Raw genomic sequence first — 22,393 nt, 5'->3', positions numbered from 1 at the left:
CAATATTGTAATTTTATCTGGTGTATTGGTTGAACAGATCCAATTATATAATTTTGTCTTGAGGAGGGCCCTCATCTTGGGCCGAAACGTCAACAAGTTTTTCTACTTCATTATTACGACCTTCAAATCCAAAAACTAATCCACACTCATTTGGTACTATAGTTTGTTTAAACTTTGACCACTTGGAACCTCAACTCGCAGACGTGATATCCTTATTGCAGTCAAAACATAATTTCAACCGTCAGAAGGTGGCTGAAAGTTGGTAGATGGGCATTTATGTTCTTTTCAATCATCAGAATTTAAAAAAAAAAATCTACCAGTTCTATCAAAAATGAACAAAAATCGTCTATATTTTACATGATTGCGCATGCAGTTGGATTAACTCACCCTTTACGGACGTCACTAAGGTTAGATGGTGCGCATTCATTTCTGCCAATCTCCGTATGACATCAATTTGCTCCAAAGACAATTGAACGGCATTCAGTTGTGCAGCTCCACACGGTACGTAGGCGGACCAGAACTGAGTAATATGCATATAGACAAGATATGAGAAGAGGAAGAAAATGAGACAACAAATGCATGACAGATAGAGAAAATTGATACAGAGGGAAAACCAAATCAAAGGGTTAAAAGAAACAACCCTCATAGCACAAGAACGTCATTGGGTTATCCAGTGGATATCCATATACAGTGGGACTTCGATATATCATAACTGAAAGGAAACGGGATTAATTTCAATACGTGAAGGTTTTCATTAAGTGAAGGGTTAGTATGAAAGTACCTGGATTTGGGGACAAATATTATTCAGTCACCAGTAAAGTAAATGACACATACTTGATGCACAGTAGTATATAAATTCATAAAATCTGATATTTCAATTTTCATCTTTCTCAAATCCGTTTTTCTATCAATATTGTTATATATTAGGATCGGAGGTCACCAATCGCGCCAAGTTCATTAAGAAAAAACTCGAACGCGCATTCACAGACGCACTATCTTCTACAGTGAACAGAAGCCTTTGGCTGATCCGGCAAAAATATTAACACATGTTGCTCTCGTCTCATAATGAAATTCGAGATTCGAAAAGTTTCATACGTTTATAGATTTTTGAAGCTTTCAATTAAGCCCTATATCAGTACGACCGATGCACGGAGAGCCGAAATATACAAATTCTAATATTTCCAACATCGTAGAAATCATCAGTTCGATCAAAAATTTTTGTCGTCTTCAGACCAAACACGTTTTGGAGTATATAGATTAGACCGGTCCATGAAAATTGAATTTTTTTTTTTAAGTTCACACGCTTAACAGTTCTAGAAACAGCAAGTGAGACGCCTGGGCAAAAAAGAAGCGTTTAATTTTGACATTTAGTAGTTCCTGAACGCCATTCTTCATTTTCCATTTGATTAACACGCGAAAATAGTTTTAGTTTCATTCTGAATTTTGTATTTCAGTGAAGAGGCAATTTACATAAATTTCCGTCACTTAGTTTTGTAGGAAATTCAACGCTCTACAGAAAAGGTCTGATATCATTTTTTGATAACTGAACTTTCACAAAAGTTATTCAACGTTAAAGTTGAAATCATGTAAAAATTCACGTTTTCTCGAGATTAATAACGACTTATCACAAAATATTGTCGATTTCTTTTGTAAAGCATTTTAACGACTATAAAATCATGTCATTCAAATAATTCTTAACTTAAGCAAATTTATTTTTTGCTAAAAAAAAGATGCCTTTGAAGTGGAATTACATAAATTACATAATATTACGTATAATAATTATAAAATAAATTTGCTGAAGTTGAATCAATTGAATGATATGATCTTATAGTGGTTGAAATACTTCATAAAAGAAACCCACAATATTTTGTGATAAGTCTAGTATTTTCGCTATTAAGGTCTTATATACGTGATTTCGCCCATTTTCGAAGCTACTTTTTTAGACGCAGTTAAAAAAAAATGACGCAAATATTAACAACATTTTTTTACAGATTATTTATGCACGTGGTTCAGTATATGTAAAAAAAATCAGAATTATTAACAAATGGCGGAGATATAACATAACAAAGCAATGTATTTTTTTTTGCGCGCGCGTTGATGGTGAAAGTTCTCGGCATCGATGTGGGTATCTGAAAAAAAAAAAAATGAAAATATTTATAATTGCATAATGAATGTATCTTCAGTGTGAATCAACGATATTATTAAAAAAAAATATATAATAATAAAAATTCGAAACTTAAAATTATTTTATTTAATTTTCTGTCGGTATTTTATTCTTTATACTTTTTTTGTGTCATTGACATTTTCGTTTATGTAGTTCGCTCGATAGGTGATGATACTAAGAATATGTTGTAAAAATTTCCAGGCGATCTGAAGCTTCGTTCAAGAGTTAGAACTTTCACAAGGTTCAAAAAAGTGAATCGTGGAAAAATAGCTTCGAAGTTGGCGGTCGGGCACGCCGCGCGGTATTTATTATAAATGCAAACTTATTTTATTTAATAGCATTCCACGCTATATGTGGAGCCTTCCCTGGCATCTAAACGTCTCTACATGTTTTTTGTCGTTTCTGGCGGCAAGCCTTGCTTCCTTTGTTGTCTTTTCAGAATGAATTCCAGTGGTAGTAAGGCGTAATTCGTCCAGATGTTCGCAAGTTTCAATCGCGTTCGACCCAATTGTGATAACAAGGTTTTTTATAATTCGGAGAAAGGCGACTGTTCCGTCGTTAAAAGTGCTAGCCGACATATATGCGGCGATTTCAACAAGCGATAAACCACGCCATTAAGTTTTCGGAGCAATTTTCCAAATCTTAGAATTCAAACACTCGTTATTATTTTGTGTGAAACCTTCTAACATCTCTCCAGTAACTCGTCGTTACTAAGTGCTTCATACACTGGTTTGATCGCTTCTGCTACAGTTTTATCGAGTGCAGGCTTATGGGTACATGAGTCTAGCGTGTTTGCGGCTTCGGCTTGTCGCCACGTGCACCAACTTTCTTTGCCACATAGACAGTTGTCATGCTGAGGATTTTCATCGGCTTAGCACTTGTGATAATATTTTCCTCAGATTCCTTTCTTTATATCATCGATAGACGTGCGATTATTTCTCTCAGCAAATGTATAAAACACTGTCAATTCGTCAATCAATTTTGCAGTCAATTCTCCTCCTCCTCCGAGACCTATTGTTTGTTTCTTGACGTTGCGGAGTCTGCTGCCCATTCATTTTTGAACATTACCAATGCATTCTCATTTACGTATCATAATGTTATTTCCATGCGGATTGGCTTTTGTTATGCTCTTGAATGTTTTTGCATCGCCATCTCCAAATACAAATATTTTGTCACGTGTAAATCTTTAGATCTGCTGAATATTTCAACAATTCCACTATCTCCATCTTTCCAGAACTTCCTTCGTAGTTACTTGTACATTTATCTTCATGTTCCGCGTACCATTCTTCATATTATTCTGTTCCCTTTTTTGAACTCCACGATTGGCATGCCTTACAAAATAACGACTTGACGATAATGTTGACAACTTTCCCAGAAAAAATCCCGATAAGTGTCGCAACACCCTGCAGCGAAGAAATACCTCTTTTTCTCCAACAACCATCCCCGGAGACGGCGAACCCATGAGAGTCTTTGGTGTTCTCGTTTTCTGCCGTTATTTTTTTTCTTCGTCAGCTGCCATTCGCATGGACGAATCTGCAATTTCTTTCGCTGCATCTCGTATTTGTTTGGTAATTTTGTCGTAGAGCGGTTGACTGAAGCATTTTGTGAGATTCATAATATCGCAGAAAATGTTCATTCTTGTTAATCCAACACCTAATATTCGCATAGCCAACATGAAGCTGCGATTGATTTCGTAACAATAACTTTAAGGCGAAGGACTCGAATTTATCTACTTTTGCTCGCACTTCTCGCACTTGATAATTGAGGTAAATCCCAACCCTATAACTCGTGTTTCAGAGAACTTGATGTCACTGTTGCAAGTTTTGCATTTTATGAGAGAAGCAATTGCAGTGAACATGGATAGAAAATTTACAATTACGTAGCCATGTGCGCGGCCAATATTTAAATCGAGTGCTGTCGAGATTTTTAATTTTTTTACAGACGCACTGGTGTTCAGTTCGGCTTTCGATTTTTTTGTATACTGATTGACGTGAAAAAGACGTTTTTTGCGAATGCCTGGGCGTACTCCCATGAATCGTAAACCATTCCCATCTAAACTAGTATGGGTTTCTTCACTATCAGGGCCGAATTTAATGTGTAAGGGGCCTGGGGCTACACACATTTTTCGGGACCCTGCGTGCGGACTGTGACGATGTATATATTTTGATCGACGAAAGTAAGAACCGAAGTTCGGACGGATCAGCGGATCAGCGGATCAGCCGATCGGCAAATTAGTAGGCCTACGATTTTAGAAGAAGAGAGTTGCGTATGGAGGTGTCAGGAAATCATAAAGTGTGAAATTAACTCAAATCCTGATCAGGTAACGAATTCAATAAATAACGACGAACGGAAACAAGAAAGAAAGTCACACCATTCTCAAATTATAGATACGACACATCACACACTCTCCCTTCAAATATTTCGAATAATTGTTCCGCTCGATTTTATCTATATACACTTTTACCGTCCGTTTCAATGTTATTGTTACTATTTTGTTTTATTTTTACTCGACTATTGTCTCATATATCTTTTAGCTTATACACCTGTGCCGTCCACTTATATTTTTTTCTTTTAAACTATCAAACCAAGTTTGTTGGGTTGCGACGTGCAGGGACTAGAAATTAGGGATGTTGTACTATTAAATTACAGTTGACTTTTAAACTAAAATGACCCAAATACATGCATAATTTGCTCTGTGATCGTCAACAACTACTGCCCGTAATTGTCTATTTATTTCCCTTTCTTTTATATTTGACTTATAATCAATAAATTAAAGTTCATTACAGGACAATGTCTTTGCAAATAGAAGAAAACTATATGAACACATCTAACAAGCATAACAATGGAACATGGTATGATAGACATTGGAAAAACAGAGAGTATTTGTGAGATAGTACTACTTACGCACTTTTATTTATAGCAAATTTTTCTATATTAATTATATTATATAATATAGTATTTAAGTGACCAGAACATCAGAACACATTAATTATATTTTATAATATAGTATTTGACTTATTTAAGTGACCAGAACATTGGAGATCATAAAAATAACTATAAAATTATCCACCACTCTCGGAAAAATTTTAAATTCGTCATCTATGTTACGTCCGTGAGTAGAGTTACTCCTGAGCGGTAAGAGTAAACTGGTTGATTTCGCTTTTACGTTCCAGGTCAACCGGAAAGCAGGATGAGGATTGAATAACGTAGGGTTTGTTTGAGATATTACTTATATATTTATTTCGAGGAAGCTCAGATGGCGGTAAAAACGAAGTGTGCTGTATGAAGCTATGTAAGAAGTCTAGATGTGATGTTGTTGAGAGTTAGAATAGCAGTGTCCCTCGAGACGTGGAACGTACGGGTGCAGAAAAGGTGTGACAATGCTAGGACTAGGGAATGGAATTTGATGAGTAAGCGCGATAGTGAATAGCGTGAGACTACGTAGAGATAAGAGGACAGGACAGAGACCATGAGATTAATGTAAGAACTGTTGGAGAGTTAGCGAGTAGGAAAAATAGAGAGAAGTGGTATGCTGGACGTAACACCCCCCCCCCCCCCCCCCCCCCCCGTCAGAGGGAGCATAACGGTAGACATGGTCCAGAATATGGGAAGCAAGAAGGTGGAAATGTCATATACAGTAGTGAAACATGATTTCAAAGTATGTGCTTAAAATTAGTTTTACAATTTTTCTTATTATAGGTAGTGTATAGTATTTATAATCTGAATATAATATGTTGTCCGCATATATGAAAATGATAATTGATGTGTGTTTACAAGTATGTAGTCGCAGTATGAATGTAGATTGAATATTGATTGATGCGTTTAGCAACATTAGTTGGATATTTGAGGATAAGTGCTTGTAATAGTAAGTTTATATTCTGGATTACGTATGAGCGTAAGGCATATAGTTATAATACTATGGTTACGTAATATTGTTTAAAGCTAGGCGCCTAGGGTTAATGCGCATGGAAGCGAGTTAGTACACTTAAGATTGAACAACAATGATTTCTTTGATTCGCTGGGTACTAAGTATACACTATTTATTTTTTTTTTTTATTTTTTTTTTTTTTTTGATATATCGAGATACAGAGTTTGACCTATTCGTACAATGATATCGGTTATGAGTGTAGATATATTTTGGGCTAATTGTAAACTAAGGGTATAAGATCGTCAATACAATCATTTTAGTGCAGTAGTGTACACAAGCATTTATTTTACTTATGTCTGTTTGACAGCGCAACAGCAGATCTTGGTAGCAATATAGTAGTTGCCTATTTTTAATAAGGCTTTCGTAAGGTTTTCAGTACTGGTGGGTTCAAAGGAAGCGGAGGTGGTGTGTGAGGAACTGCATGATGGGTTTCTACTTCGTTGGGAATGGGTAGGACAGAAGAAGTAGGTGGGTGGATAATATTTAGCTCGATTGGATTGTCATACCCTGTTTGTATGGCTCTAAATGTCTGGTTCGTTTTTTTTGTTTTACAATGTGTGCACAGAGTAATGACCTTGCCGAGGCATGAGTGACGGTAGAATAAGTATAGGGTTGCGAGAGATAGCAAACCTACACCGCTGTAAGTAAGAGCGTCCTTGATGTGAAACATATAGCGCTGTGTGCGGTGGTGTGTGCTGATATCAGTAGCTTGTTTTACGATATCCTGCAGCGATAGTCCGGTATTGACCAAGGCATGTACATTTATGTGCGAGGTTTTGTGGAGTGGGGGGATTGCAATTGAGGATAAATTTGTGGTTTCATTTCAATTAAGGTTTTTGTACATCCGGTCCAGATCGAGGGTAAAGTTCGGGATGTATGAGTGGGTTTCCGATGAGGTCGAATACCTAGTTGTGGAGAGTGTTACCTCACCTGTGTGACCGGTGCACTTGTTATTTAGCCGTAATATTCCGGCTCCTGAAATGGTGATTCGCGAGGTGTGGTCGTTCGGACATAATATATGTACGGTTTCTGGTTTTGCTGAAGAAAATATCCAAGCATTGGCGACGGAAAGTTCCGTCCAATATGTGCCCTCGAAAGATGTTAGTCTAACGTCGCAATTTTTTGTTACTGATTGTGAGGAGTGGAGAAACAAGTCGACTTCGCATAGCTTGTGGATTGCGCTGTGGAATAGTGGTTGACTTTGTCTGCAAATGTATCTGTTTTGCGTTAGGATACATTTGTTGATTTTCGGTTCGGATAGCTGGAAGTATGACGCTCTATTTAATGTTATTGCTATATAGTCGGCACTGGGTTGAATGTATGCGAATTTGTTGGAAATCGTATCGTAGGATTGTCTAACTGGTATGGGTAGCAAGTGGTATAAATTGAAAGTATCTCTATTTAATATGGGTATTGAGATGACGTAAATCAATCGCGGCTCAAAATATGCGATTTCTACTTTCGATACTCGGACTAACTCTTCAGCGTATGCGGCGTCTATGGGAACGGGAAATTCTAGAAGAGGTTTCAGCAATTGAATGTGTTGGATGCTCGAAATCAGTTGTTCTGGAGATAATATTTTTGGATGTATTATTCCTTGTTGTGCAAAGAGGATAGCGTCTATTAGGTTGTTAAGATCAAGTTCGTAATTATTCATGTATCTGTCTAGGTCAATGAGGTGTCTAATAAGTAAGATTGCATTCTTGCTTGTGGACATGAATCTTCCCGAGATAGTCACTTGGTTGCTTAGGGTTGCCAATATGCGGTCTTGTAATTCGTTGTGGGATGCAACGTTATCTAGTTCGTTACGATATGCGCCTAGTGTCGATTGCACTATATTTGTTTGTTTGTTTAGCAGGATTGCTAGATGGTTTGTATCGTTGTATAGATTATCTATCTGTTGGTTCAAGTATTCACCGTCTTCTACATCTAGTGTTCCAAAAAGTGATTTGGAGAGGCTTCCCACAAAGTTTAAGGCTCCTCTTTTGTCGCGTTGTGTTGCTAACTTGGCCAGCTCCCGGTGCGCTTTGTTAACTGTGCGATGACCAATTAATGATTTTATTTGCTTCTGGTATTCTTTGATTGTACTTATTCTGTTGGCTAACAATTCTATATGGTCACTCGTTTCGCATCTACTTGCTAAGTTAGTACATTTTTAGCGTATATTGTTCAAATAGTCTGTAATTTTTAATAACTGGGATAGCATGTTACCAAGATCCACATAGTTGATTAGCGTCCATTCTTCGTTGAATGTCCGTAGATTGTTTATTTGTTCAAAGTGGATGCCGGGATTAACGTCAAGTTGTTGTATTGTGTACGGTATTTCATCGTAGTCGGTGGTTTCCGCACTGGCCCTGTAATGATATACATATTCTACTGAGTTTGCTAAAGCATGATTACTGAGCAAATCGCGTCTTGTTATTGTCGGTTGTACTGTGTTTGCTATTGAAGGGGTTAATGTGGGATTTTACTATGTATGTGCGATTTTCAGTTTATTGAGATGAACTATTTTAGTTTTGTTCAGCGTGAGGTATATTTCGGCGTTAACGTCATCTATTATTCGTTTGATTACATACGGGCCTTTATAATGATCTTGGAATTTTGACCTTGTTTCGTTTAATAGGTAGACAGTTTGTCCTACTTCAAATCGTTGTGGGTTAATCGTTCTGTCGTAGTGTTCTTTACTTTTCTGTTTAGCTTGTTTCAGGTTCAACGCGGCGCGTTTACGGATGTCTGTGAGATTCGCTATTGGATCAAGGAGGAATGTATCGTATGTATGCGTGGATGTGTTGCTTAGTATCGCATCTGTCGGTAGTTTAGCTTCCGAGCTGAAGATCAGCTGGTGAGGTGAATAATGTGTACTGTCGTGTTTCGCTGTATTATAGCAGAAAATGGCGAAACGTATGAATTCATCCCAATCTTTACCTTCGTTGGTGTAATGTTTGATGTATTCGGTAATTACGAGGTGACTTCTTTCTAATGAGCCGTTTGATTGCGGTCTATAGGCGGTTGTTCGTAGTTGTTTAATTTTGAAGGTCCTGCATATTTTTTTGAAAGCGGTACTCATGAAGTTTCTTCCTGGTCAGTGAGTATAGTTCGTGGAGATCCATAGCGCGTGATGTATTCTTTAGCGAATACTGTCCCTATCGTCTTTGCCGTAGCATCGGGAATTGGAATGGCGTCTAAGAACTTGGTCAGATTGCACTGGATCGTCAAAAGGTAGCGGTTATTCGATTTCGTAACAGGGAGTGGACCAATTAAATCTAGAGCTACTTTGTCAAAGGCCTCTGCGGGCGTGTCAGTGATTGCCATGGGTAATTTTGTTTTGATCCTGACTAGTTTTTTCCTCTGGCAACTGCCGCAAGATCTGATGATATTTTGAATTTGCTTTTCCATATTTGGCCAAAAATATTTTTCTCTTATTTTATTGAAAATTTTTGTAACGCCTTGGTGTCCTCCGATCAGTGACTCGTGGTACTCTTTGATCATAGTAGGGGAGCAAAAGAGGCTAAATGGTAAGTCACTCGAGCGCTGCGAGAACCTATTAGATCATAAAGATTAGATACTAAAAAGAAAAAAAGTTCATATGATATATGCTCTTTTACTGCCGGGGGAAGTAGGTACTAATTTTCAAAAATGTAAAAAAAATTTATTATAAAGAAATACTCGAGTGCGTCAGACATTAATATCGTATACGCCCTATGTGCTTCCGTTAACAGAGAAGTATTAATCTGCCAGCTTACAAGTCGGGGGTGGCAGCACGAAGGGGTAGAAAATGAAAAAAAAAAAAAGTTATTTAAGCTCATCAGATATTCAGGGAGAATGTTAAGTGACCTCTAAAAGGTATCCTATTCAAAAGACTGACGATTTGGATGCAATCAGAACTCACAGCCGATTTTTGAAAATGTAAAAAAAAAATAGTGACCTTGAAATACTCAAGCTCATCAGATTTATATGCAGACAGTTCAGCTCGATGTCCTTGTTGTGCTAACCTATAATCTGATAATTATGTGGAGGAATTTCATTGTTCTGACAGCTTAAGGTAGTACCGTGACATGTAAAGGACACCAATAGTCAATGGCTATTGTTTTCTTCCTCACTCACTAGTGCTGTCTTTCTTTACCGACTATCGCTCACTTACTTCCACTCACGTGAATCATCGCAAGTGACCAACTTTAAAAATTATTTACAAAAAAATGAATACTGCTTGTTTATGTTTTTTTTAAAAAAAAATTACTTGTTATATCCTCAATTAATAATTCTCAGTTTTTGAAAACAATCCTAAGAAAAATATGACTGTTATTAAATAAAATAACTTTTAACTTTTTTAAAACACAATAAACAAACCAAAGCGTCACAAATCTACGAACACGACCGCGTTGTATTGTGATCAGCTGAGATGGCATCATAGCCGCAGAAAGTAGTGGGGGGACGGTGCGAGAGAGTGAGAAATAGAGAAAGAGTGAGAAGGGGAGAGAGGCGCGGAGTGGGAAATACATAGTTCTCAGCACTTGCACGTACCTCACTTTATCAATAATTTTAGCTTTTTTACGTTGTAGAAACCGTCAGATTATATTATATCCGTAATTTTTACATGATTTCCTTCAAATTAAAAAAAAAAATAACCGCGCTCGAATACTTCCAGGTGACGTTTTTTTTTTGCAAACTAATTACTCGCTTATTCTCTTATATCATAATCAAATCGTCAGAATATTGAAATTGACGCTTTTTTTCATGTAATTAACTTACCTTCTATTAATCTGACGAGCTCGAATTAATTTGAGGATCAATTTTTTTTTACTAATCTGATTGGTTACCCTAGACGCACCCTTGTATGTTAAGGGTTCATATATGGTGGTCGTTCATAACAGGGTGCAAGGTTTCCTCCCTTATATTGTTTTGTCGCGCTTGAATAACACCCAAAATCCCCTCTTGGGCTCCCCTACTATCATGTCTTCGCGTAATCGTTCGTCTGGTATAATTGTAGTATTTCTACAAAGTGTTACTCGAATGTCTGAATCCGCAAAAATGTGATAAATGAGTTTTTTAAAGATAGATCGTAGAATATCATCAACTCCTGGTCTTGACATGGGGAATGATATGGACCGAATGTCTAGTCCGGACAAGATAATCCTCAAGTTGACTAACGTGTAGAATATGTCGTCAAGTCTGCCCGGGTCTGATTGACGTGGTTTCACTACGAGGGTAAATATGTATTTGTTGTTTTTCAACCAAGTTTTAAGTACGTCGGATACTTCTGGATTCTGGTTTTGAAAGGATTCCATGCTTATTAGATTTCCGTCTATCAACTGTTTTTCTAGTCCTTCTGTCCAACCACAATTAGCTGATACGAAATGAGCGTAATTGTCGCACAACATGAGAAGTCCGTCATTAGTTTCGGTTGCGTTGGGTGTTGGTAATATGTCATTTTTATTTTCTATGAAGTAATCCAAGCAACAAAAGTTGTCATTGTCAATATGGGGGCGGTCCGGTTTTCGCTCTTCGGGATTGTCGCGACGTTGTGAGCCTAAAGGTGGTGGCGTTGCCGTAGGTACAACGGAGACATCGCTATCCGTGTCTTCAACAGCTGACTCCGGATCATGTGTCACGGAGTCATTCTCCGAGATATCAGTTAGGTAGCGCGAGGGAGTAGAAACCGGAGCATGTCTTGGAGCTGACCTAGTGCCGGTCCGACGCATTGGCCGACGAGTTGAAGGGAGACCAGGGATTCTGGGTGTTGATGCGTCTGCTTCAGATTCAGAAGATGTCGAGTCATAAGTCGGGTTTTGATAATTACAAATGGTGATCGTTATGTCGGAGTCTTTAAATATGTAATGAATCATCCGATTAACAAGGTTCCAGTCTAACTTATCTAAGCCGCAGCCTAGTCTTGGAATCGAGAGCGATTTGACTTTGTTTTGTTCTAAGCAATTCTTTAGATTCACTAGGGCGTTGAACAGTGTTTCTTCAGTTGGTTTCTGGTAGTGGTATTTTTTGCTTACTAGATTGTAAAGCAGGCGGTTACCATGTGGCAGTGTCAATACGTTCGTTACTTCAGGGTCTAGTTGTTGTAGTTGATCTCGGGTGATTATTTTCCTATTGATTAGTTGTCCCGCGACTCCTCGTGATGTCTTGCAGTCTGCCGAGATGCTGTGGGCTAGGTTATCTTGTCTGTCGAGGAGATTGGCGCGTATCTCTTGAATGAATTTACTATGCGTTAATGGTAGGTGATTAAGATCTGTTACGAATTCCGTGAATCGAGGGGCGTAATTTCGTGCTTTACTGGTAGTGGCTTCGGGTGTCGGCTTATTCAGTGTGTCGGACTGTTCTTCACGTATTTTAACCCTACGACCCTGGGGCTTACCGGAGTTTTGGTGTGATTTGGATGAGGTGAGTGGTTGAACTCGTTCCGTAGTTTGCTTGATCGTTTTATCGACTACGATCGGTGCCTCCGTTGCGTTGCTATTGTCAGTCATACTGGCACTTGAGTCAGAGGTAACAGTAGAAGTCGAAGTATCTTGTAATGCTTTGTTTCATCTTCGTGGGGAAGGGCTGGTGGATTCATGTGCAGATCCATGCGCTCGTATTGGGTGCTGGTCTACATGTTTCATTCGCTTGTGAGCGCCGGTAGATGAAGATAGCGTATCCGGTTCGCGAGCACGTGTTGGATGTTGGTGAGCTATTTTGGAGAGTTTGTGAGCGCTGGTAAACGAAGACAGCGTATCTGGTTCGCGAGCACGCGTTGGGTATTGGTGAGCTACTTTGGCGCGCTTGTGGGCGTCAGTAGATGAGCATTCTGTATCGGGTCGTGGCCGTTTTGAGGTAATAGGTAGAATTCGAAAATTGTCGACAGGTGGATTTCTGGAAAGCGCGTCTGCGTTGGAGTTCGCTATTCCTTTTTTATGTTTTGTGACGTACGAATATTCTCCCAACTTCAGTCTCCAGTGCATTAAACGAGAAGTCGGGTCCCGTACGTTTTTGATCCACTTGAGTGGTTCGTGGTCTGTTACCAGGGTGAAGGTTCTACCGTAAAGGTAAGGACGAAAATGTTTGACGGCATAAACGACTGCTAAGAATTCTTTTTCGGACACCGAGTAATTGATTTCGGCCTTTTGTAACACCCTCGATGCATACGCGATTGGTAAATCCTCGCCATCTTTGTCTTGACTGTGTATTGCTCTTATTGCATACTTTGAAGCGTCGGTTGTTTGGACGAAGGGTTTTTCGAAGTCTGGATGCTGCAGTATCGGTTCTCGACACAGACTATCGCGTAGTGTTTCGAACGCAAATTGATGTTCTGCTGTCCATAGGAAAGGGCTATTCTTCTTTAGCAAATTATTAATAGGTCTAGCAATTTTTGAAAGGTTAGGAATGAATCTTCGGTAGTAGCCTATCAAGCCTGAAAATTGTTTGATCTGTTTAGGATTCTTGGGAACTGGGTAGTTTTTTATTGCTGATATCTTCTCCGTATTAGGTTTCAATCCATTTTGAGTGATGACGTGACCTAGGTATGCTACTTATTTACGCAGAAATTCACATTTATCTGGCTGCAGGGTTAGTCCTGCATCAGATAATCTCTTCATGTGTTTCCGAAATTTGGTTTCGTGCTCCTCCAAGGATCGGGAGTAAATGACTATATCATCCAAATAGACAAACATATCTGTACCCTGTAATCCCGATAGAACCTGATCTATTAGACGTTGAAAGGTGGATGGGGCATTTTTTAAGCCAAATGGCATTCTAGTATATTCGAAATGGCCGTGAGGAGTCGAAAAAGCGGTCTTTGCGCTGTGATCGGGATCCATTGGGATTTGGTGAAACCCGGAAGCCAGGTCGAACGTTGAGAAATATTTTGCGGAACCTAGCTGATCTAGGATATCGACGATATTTGGTAGCGGATAAGCGTCGCCAATGGTTTTTTCGTTCAGTTTCCGGAAGTCAATGACAATTCGCCACTTCTTTTCGCCACCAGCATCTGATTTCTTGGGGATGATCCAGACCGGAGAATTATAAGGAGATGAAGAATGTGTGATAATGTTCTGATCACGGAGTTTGGTCACTTGTTTTTGTATTTCGTCTTTGTGTACTCTTGGGTGTCTGTATTGTTTGGTATGAATTGGTGCGTCATTGGTAGTAGGGATCGTATGGCTGACTAAGTTTGTATGTCCCAGGGTGTCACCCGGGAGAAAAAATAAATGGTTGAATTCGATAGCAAGATTAACTACTAATTGTTTTTCTTCGTCGTTCAAATGATCCAATCGTAACTTTTCTTTCAAAATCTCAAGGAGTCTCGAATCGTAATTTGGGGATGTGGGAAGTACGCGATTCTCGATCCTTTTTTTTTTTCGTGTAAGACCTGTGCTAGTAAGACCTGTCCGCTGCTTGCAGTACTTGTATGCGTTGAGTGTGTTTTTGCACTGAGCGTGGCGGTGCTCGCGAGTTCATCGACTTCTTCTAGTGTTACGACTGGTCTTCTTATTTCCACAGCTGATTCTTCGGGATTTATTGCATAAACGTAAGCAAACCCTTGTTGGTTGGTAACCAGGGCTTGTCCCAGGAACATGTTAGCGCCTACTTCCAACTGTTCTATGAATCCCGTTTTCACAGAGGGATTCAAAATTTTTAGTGCAATCACCTGAGCCGTTCGTGGTGGTATCAATATCTTTGTTCAGGAGTTTAAATGGTTTGCTAGTATTGTTCGGTATTATTTTTTCTGTATCGAAAGATATCGTTGCATTTTCGTTCCGTAAAAATATCGATCCTAAGATTCCGTCTTCTTGTATCGGAAACAGATCGTCGACTATATGGAACATATGAAGGTTGTCACCGATTCGAATGCTAGTTGTTCCTACTACTTTTATTGGCTCATGTATAGCACTGGTAACGTGGATCTGACCTTCGAGTAATTCACACGGAACATGCGGATGTATTGCTCCGAGTTTAATTATGTTTACATCAGCACCGGTGTCAACTATAAATGTGCTAGGTTGTCGTATGAGTTCACCGGTGGTTATTCGGACCTTCGGTGTTTGTGTGACAGATGTTATGAGGATACGCGGTGGTGTTTTTGTGTTAGTTCTATGCCTGTTAAAGGGAATAACGCCGGTTTCGCGAGAGATAAGGTAGTTGTTTTTGAAACAGATAGTCGCCTTTTCCGAATGTAAAAAGTCTGCACTCAGTATACCGTCTTCGATGATAGGGAAGGAGTTATCGACAAGATGGAATTCGTGGCGTGTATTAGCTAACTCGATGTAGAGACTTCCTATTGTTCTGATGAATTCTTCTGTTATCCCTGAAATCTGCCTAATGTCCGTCTTTGTGACGTGGACTCTTGGGTCGATTTTATCGATTTTTGACAAATTAATATTAGCGCCAGTATCTATTATTAGTGTCACGTACCCATTCAAAGACTGCGGGCATTGTGTTCGAATCTGTGGAGGGCCAGATTCTAATTGTACGGAGCTGACGTTTGGTTTGGACGCTGCTCCGGTTTGAGGGAGGCTTTGCTTCGTATGAAACTTCCGGGTGGACGCCTGTATCGCAATTCTCGTTCGAGTAGTCTTGTCTTACGTAATTAACCCTGAAGTTCGATCGTGAAGGAGTTGGTGTGTTATACTGTTGTGGGCGTTGACTTTCGCTTCGCATCTGGTCTAAAGGTCGGTTTGTCGGGTCTCTTGCTCGATATTGGGTATTGGGATTGTTCTGTTGTTGAGGATTAGTGTTATTTTGGAAAACTCTTGAATCTTGGTGGATTTTTGGATTCTGGGGATATTGGGACCGATTTGAGCGGCACTTGTCGTTTGAGTGGCCTTTGCGACCACACTGCGTGCAAGTTGTGTTGTTGCGCTGCCTCGTTCTGCACTCTTCTATGCTATGACCTGCCTTCTTGCAGTATCTACACACTACTAATACGGAAGGTTGTTCAGGAAAATATTTATCGATGTAATCGGTTAATTTACATATACTACATTTTATATGGTTTTGTATTCCGTAGTTAGTATCACGGTATGAGGCTAGTTTAAGTCTATCTGATAATAGTTTTTCAGTCTTGGTGGCCGTGTCTATAGCCATCTGTAGGGTTTGTGGATTCTCATGAGCTACTCTTATTTCTAATTCGTCTAGTAATCCTTTGATAAATCTTAGTCTTGCGGTCTCTTTGATATTTTTCTTTAGCACTTGAGCATCACTGATAGATTCTGAGGCATCTATTGATTCGCACGCTTGTCTTAACAGATGTTTTATTCTAGCACCGTAATCTAGAACGCTCTCGTTTCGCCTCTGTGCCGATTGTGCGAGGTCTAGCTGGATATCTGGGAGGTGTTGTTTCGACGCGTAGGCCTGTTTTAGGCAGTCTAGGGAATCTCGAAGAGAATCCGGATTATCTGACTCTTTATATTTACTCGCATCGCCTTCGATTTTCGTGCGAACGAGTGTGGAGAATAAATTCAGTTCTCTGGCTAAGACAGCTTGTTTTGCGAATTCTACTTTAGTTTTGAATTTGAATACGGGCATATTAGTGCCATTGAACGTGGGAATCAGAGCCAATGCATCTTTAAGAGGCAGGTGCGGAAAAGTGCTTTCGGTAGCCATGTTGTAAATTTCAATCTAGGATTTGTCGACTTACAAAGTGAAGATGAAGAAAAGGAATGGAAGAAAATGTTGTATTCTTCCGTGTGGATGTTGGTCCAGCGATTTCGTGTCTGTAGGCGGTGATGACGTCGGTGTGCGTTGTGTTGTACTAGAAGTCGTGAAGAATGAAGATGTCGTCGTAGTAGCAGCAGGAAATAGTTTTTCAGCAATATCAATTTGGAGATAGGGATTTGTCTGTGACGTTCGTGTGAATCAGAGATCGTTGATTGCGTTAACGTAGAATATGGCTTTCAGAGTGTCTTCAACACTATCACACAGTGGTATTACTTTTGTATTAGCATCACTGAGCTTGCACACTTCAGAACCGGTCTATCAGATGGCACTTTATGCGTAGCACACACGTAAAATTGTACCACTGGATTTCCGGAAAGCGAAGGCCACCGCTGCCACCAATGTTACGTCCGTGAGTAGAGTTACTCCTGAGCGGTAAGAGTAAACTGGTTGGCTTCGCTTTCACGTTCCAGGTCAACCGGAAATCAGGATGAGGATTGAATAACGTAGGGTTTGTTAGAGATATTACTTATATATTTATTTCGAGGAAGCTCAGATGGCGGTAAAAACGAAGTGTGCTGTATGAAGCTATGTAAAAAGTCTAGATGTGACGTTGTTGAAAGTTAGAATAGGAGTGTCCCTCGAGACGTGAAACGTACGGGTGCAGAAAAGGTGTGACAATGCTAGGACTAGGGAATGGAATTTGATGAGTAAGCGTGATAATGAATAGCGTGAGACTACGTAGAGATAAGAGGACAGGACAGAGACCATGAGATTAATGTAAGAATTGTGGGAGAGTTAGCGAGTAGGAAAAATAGAGAGAAGTGGTATGCTGGACGTAACACCTACAAGGTTTTTCTCTGAATTTTTGCGTTAACGAAATGTTCAATGATTTTAGTGTAATCGATACTGTCTAGAACAGCACTTTAAATGCAGCAAATAGACAGCCTTGATAGTCATATCATTGTGCATACAAATGCTATATTCATTTTTTATGAAAGCAAGCTTCGAAAAGAAACGTTCTGATTCACAGTTTGCAATAGGAATTGACAAATGAAATCTTAAAATGATGAACGTATTTGGAAAAAAAGATATTAAATCCTTATCGATTATCATTTTAAATAAACTTCCGGGATAAAGATCGGTGTTCCGCAATGCTTCCGCTTTGAAAACCGATTGAAAAAAGTCAAGCTCATCTATGAAGGACTCATCTATATCCTGTGTATACATATCGATCAACTTTTGAGCGTATGTCTTCAAATGTGCCTTAGCCATCTCGGGAAAATCAGTGGTAAATAATCCGGAAAGATCTGCGACATGTTAATAGGCAGAAAATCGTCGATCGAATTCGCCAGACACCTTATCTATTATAGATAAATGAGTCTCAATTCGAAATTTGTCAGCAGCTATCAAAAATCGTGTAGGCTCGCTCGTCTGACTGTCGGGATATTTTGCCTGTGAGATAGATCGTTTGGACGTGTATTCGGGACTAACGAACGTACTCAATTTCTTCGCATTTTCTTCATAATACGTAATTTTATCACGTTTTTCTGAAACGGTGTCCCTCAGACCACGCAACAAACTTACACCTGTTTTCAAATTCAAACCAGGTTTTTGCAGTACTTTACTTACTGCGTAAAACTTTTCTAAAAGTTCATTCCATAAAACCGCCAGGAATGCCGTTTCCAATTTAGTGAGCGTTTTCGCTAAGGAACCACTTTCGAGTTTAGTATCATGCCTCTGGTTTTCATCGTCTCGGATCTCAATAAAGGCTTCATATACGAGATTATAATTTTCGTGGAGAGATTTTGTCGCATTCCCTCACGAGGACCATCTCGTTTGCGATACAGGTTTCAAAGTTAAACGCTCCGTATACGGGTTATTAATTTTAGTTGTTAATACAGTCCAACGATGGGTAGAAGCCGAAAAAAAAGCATACAATTTTTGCAAAAACATAAAAAACTTTGTGGACTCTCCGCATGATTCAGCACTACTCTGGCCAACTAAGTTCAATGAATGAGCAGCGCATGGTACGTAAAATGCTAGTTGGTTTACTTTGCAAATTTCTGCTTGTATTCCGTTATACTTTCCTGACATGTTAGCTGCGTTATCGTACGATTGCCCACGGAAATTTTTTATTTCAATTCCGAGTTCTTGAAGGAATAACAATACACGACTCGCGAGGAATGTCCCGGTATGACTAAATATCGGAGGAAAAGATATAAAGCTTTCGTGAACCGCTCCAGCATGACAATATCGAATTACTACCGAAAGCTGATCAACATGACTCAAGTCAGAGGTCGAATCAACTATAAGACCGTGGTATTTTGTTCCTTTAATCCGTTTGACAATTTCTTCAAGGGTGCGTTTTCCAAGAATCTTAATAAATTCTTCACATATCGTCTTCGATAAGTATGATACATTTCCACTGCCTTTGTTGCCATACTTTTCTATGTGAGCTTTCAAACATGGGTCAAACTCGGAGATGATTTCAAGCGATCCTAAGAAATTACCATTGTGTCTTGACCCAAATTTTTCATCATCGTCACGAAATGGCAAGCCTCTGCTGGCAAGATATTTCACGACAGTGACGACGCGCTTCAAAACATTCGTCCAATACTCGTGTTCAGTGAGTAGAGCGGAAGTCATTGACGAATCTATATGACGGCGTGGATCTCTGCGATTTAACCACGTCAACAGATTATTTCGATGTTCGGGACTATTTTCATGAGATGCCGTCTCTTCTTCGGCAGATTTCCAATCAGAAAATGCTGAGCCATCAAAAGAACTGGTTTAAGTACAACAATTTATAAACAAAACAATAAACGTTTCCAGATGTTGGTAAATACATTAACTACGTTCGAAGAATGTTTTCACCATTGCTCATTGTTTTTGAAAACAATGTTCCAAATAATTTTCATTTTTATTTTTTTCCCACTCGAACTGATGCCCCATAGGCCCCATTTATATCGATGTTTTGGAAGAAGCTCGGTGATTTTTCGATACACATTGTACGAAAATCATCATTTATTAGTAGTATAGATACGAGAGTTCAAAATAAAAAAATGGCGGCGTGCGGGCTCCCTCCCGCCGCCCTCCCGGGCATCCGGTATGTTACCCCCACTATAGCAAGCCTTTCCCAATGACGTCACCAGTATAATCGCCATTTTAATTTAGCCGGATGAGCAGCCATTTTGATTTTTGCTCAGCCGGATGAGCAGCCATTTTGATTTTTGCTCAGCCGGATGAGCAGCCATTTTGATTTAACCGGATGAGCAGCCATTTTGATTTTCGCTTAGCCGGATGAGAAGCCATTTTGATTTAGCTGGATGAGCGGCCATTTTGATTTTTCATCGTCCGACAGTTTGATAATATGATTTTCGCTATGACGTCACCAGTATAATCGCTCGATTTTGCCGTCTGACGAGCAGCCATTCAGACAGCGGCCATTTTGATTTTTTCCTAGTTTTGCCGTGTGACGAGCTGCCATTTTGATGGCGGCCATTTTGATTTTTTATGACGTCACTAGTATAATCGACCGATTTTGCCGTCTGACGAGCAGCCATTCAGACAGCGGCCATTTTGATTTTTGCTTAGCCGGATGAGCAGCCATTTTGATTTTTTATCGTCAGACAGTTTGATAATGTGATTTATTTCTTGGTCGGATGAATAGCCATTCTGATTTTTCGCCGTTACCCGTAAACTTTCGCGCTAATAGTTTGCCCCAGGCGAAAAATAATATTTTCCACGTACTTCGAATACATTCTTTTGCGTTAATCGACCGGCTGGCGACATCGCAATTGGATAGACAGGGAATGTTGATGACGATCCGTAAACTTTCACGCTCATAGTTTACCCACAGGGCGAAAATAATATTTCCGATATACCATTTTGATTTTTCACCGTTACCCGTAAACTTCCGCGCTAACAGTTTACCCCCTCGATTTTTCGCCGTTACCCGTAAACTTTCGCGCTAATAGTTTGCCCCAGGCGAAAAATAATATTTTCCACGTACTTCGAATACATTCTTTTGCGTTAATCGACCGGCTGGCGACATCGCAATTGGATAGACAGGGAATGTTGATGACGATCCGTAAACTTTCACGCTAATAGTTTACCCCCAGGGCGAAAATTTTACATTCGAAAAATATTAATGGAATTTTTGTAGTTATATATACAGGGTGTCCCTAAATTGCCTCCCACGGACTAGCCAGCATAATACCTCGTTAAAATCCAACCGAGAATTTCTTTTCCGGAAGCTCGTCCGTCGCATAGTTTTTGAATTATAAGCGATAGCGTTAGGCCAATTAGAGTGCACCATTTCATCCAGATTTGCCGCCACGGAAATTGCTGTTTTGTTCGACTGGGTAAATTATTATTATTCGTTTACGAATTAAATATCGGCACCTTCCCTCTCTCGCTGCTTTACCCCTTTTCGGGCGCTGACCTCGGTATTGTTGCCGAGGCACACGCTGCCGGCCGCACATCCATGGGCGCACACTTGTGTGGGTAAACAGAAGCGCATCCTCAAGCATAAGGGGTGCAGCAGCGAGAGAGGGGAGGTGCCGATATCTAATTCGTAAATGAATAATAATCATTCATCCAGACGAACAGAACAGCAATTTCCGTGGCGGCAAATCTAGATGAAATGGTGCACTCTGATTAGCCTAGCGCTATCGCTTATAATTCAAAAACTATGCGTCGGACGAGCTTCCGGAAAAGAAATTCTCGGTTGGATTTTAACGAGGTATCATGCTGGCTAGTCCGTGGGAGGCAATTTAGGGACACCCTGTATATATATATATATTGTAACGTGGCAGTTTTACTGCGCGTTCCACACGGCTCCCCGAACTCTAGACGGACCACAGACTTAGGGAGCACGCGGAGTAGACCGCGGCTCATTTCGAAAAAGAGCGCCAGGACAACAGTCACGCATCCGAGACTCTAAGAGGGGACCATCGCCGGTTTAGCAAATAAGACTTTTCAGGATTTTTGTTTATTTTTTTTTTGGGTGGCGAGTAAATGCGGCTTCGGACAGGGGATCGGCAGCAAGTCAGAACGACGTTACTGGATGGCAATCGCGGCGGATCGCGACGAAAGGAGGGCCTCGCACGAGGCTACGGAGAGAGCGTCAACGGAGAGCTCTGCCGCGAGGGAATCCAAGGCGGACGAGATTCCCGTTGGTGGCCGGCGAGCCGTAGCCCCCCCCCTTCGTCGCCCAACTGACGACAGGTGCCCTCGAAAAGTCATCACCACGCCACTGCCAAGCTACGGGGTACACGAGACTGGTCAGCCAATCAACACCCCGCGACAGCGGAATTCAACGATAGCGATACGCTAGATTGTAAGAATTGCGTAACGAGAACCCCAATGCGAGCGGGAAAATTTTGACTATGGATGGCGCCTATGTTCGGGGCATGTTCGAATTGCGGCTCCGATTTGCAGGACTCGTCACTTGAGTCCTGGCGACAGTTCGCGACGGTAGAGTTGCGTCAAATTCAAATTCAAAGAAAAAAAAAAAGAAAAGAGACTGTGTGTGAAATGGCTGAGACGGGAGTAGGAGAATTTCTAGTGTGGCTGCGGAGCGGTAAGCGCTTATAATTCTTTGCGGGCATATTTCGAGCGCAAGTCAAATTGGCACCCGGATAAACAGTCGGCCC

The 22,393-nt window shown here is 40.2% G+C and overlaps 1 protein-coding gene across 4 annotated transcripts in view; it reads right to left on the bottom strand.

Annotated features, from left to right (window-relative positions):
- LOC124221964 (dipeptidase 1) overlaps window positions 1-22,393 on the bottom strand; it is a 1,639,756-nt gene that overhangs the window by 1,003,685 nt on the left and 613,678 nt on the right. For all 4 annotated transcript variants that reach the window (XM_046632456.2, XM_046632460.1, XM_046632457.2 and 1 more), the window contains exon 6: window positions 388-520. In XM_046632456.2, coding sequence (XP_046488412.1) covers window positions 388-520 — 133 coding nt within the window. The remainder of the gene's footprint in view (window positions 1-387; window positions 521-22,393) is intronic.

Source organism: Neodiprion pinetum, chromosome 6, assembly GCF_021155775.2.
Source record: "Neodiprion pinetum isolate iyNeoPine1 chromosome 6, iyNeoPine1.2, whole genome shotgun sequence".
NCBI lineage: Eukaryota > Metazoa > Arthropoda > Insecta > Hymenoptera > Diprionidae > Neodiprion > Neodiprion pinetum.
The sequence above is the reverse complement of the archived record's forward strand: the minus strand, read 5'-3'. Positions and strand labels throughout refer to the sequence as shown.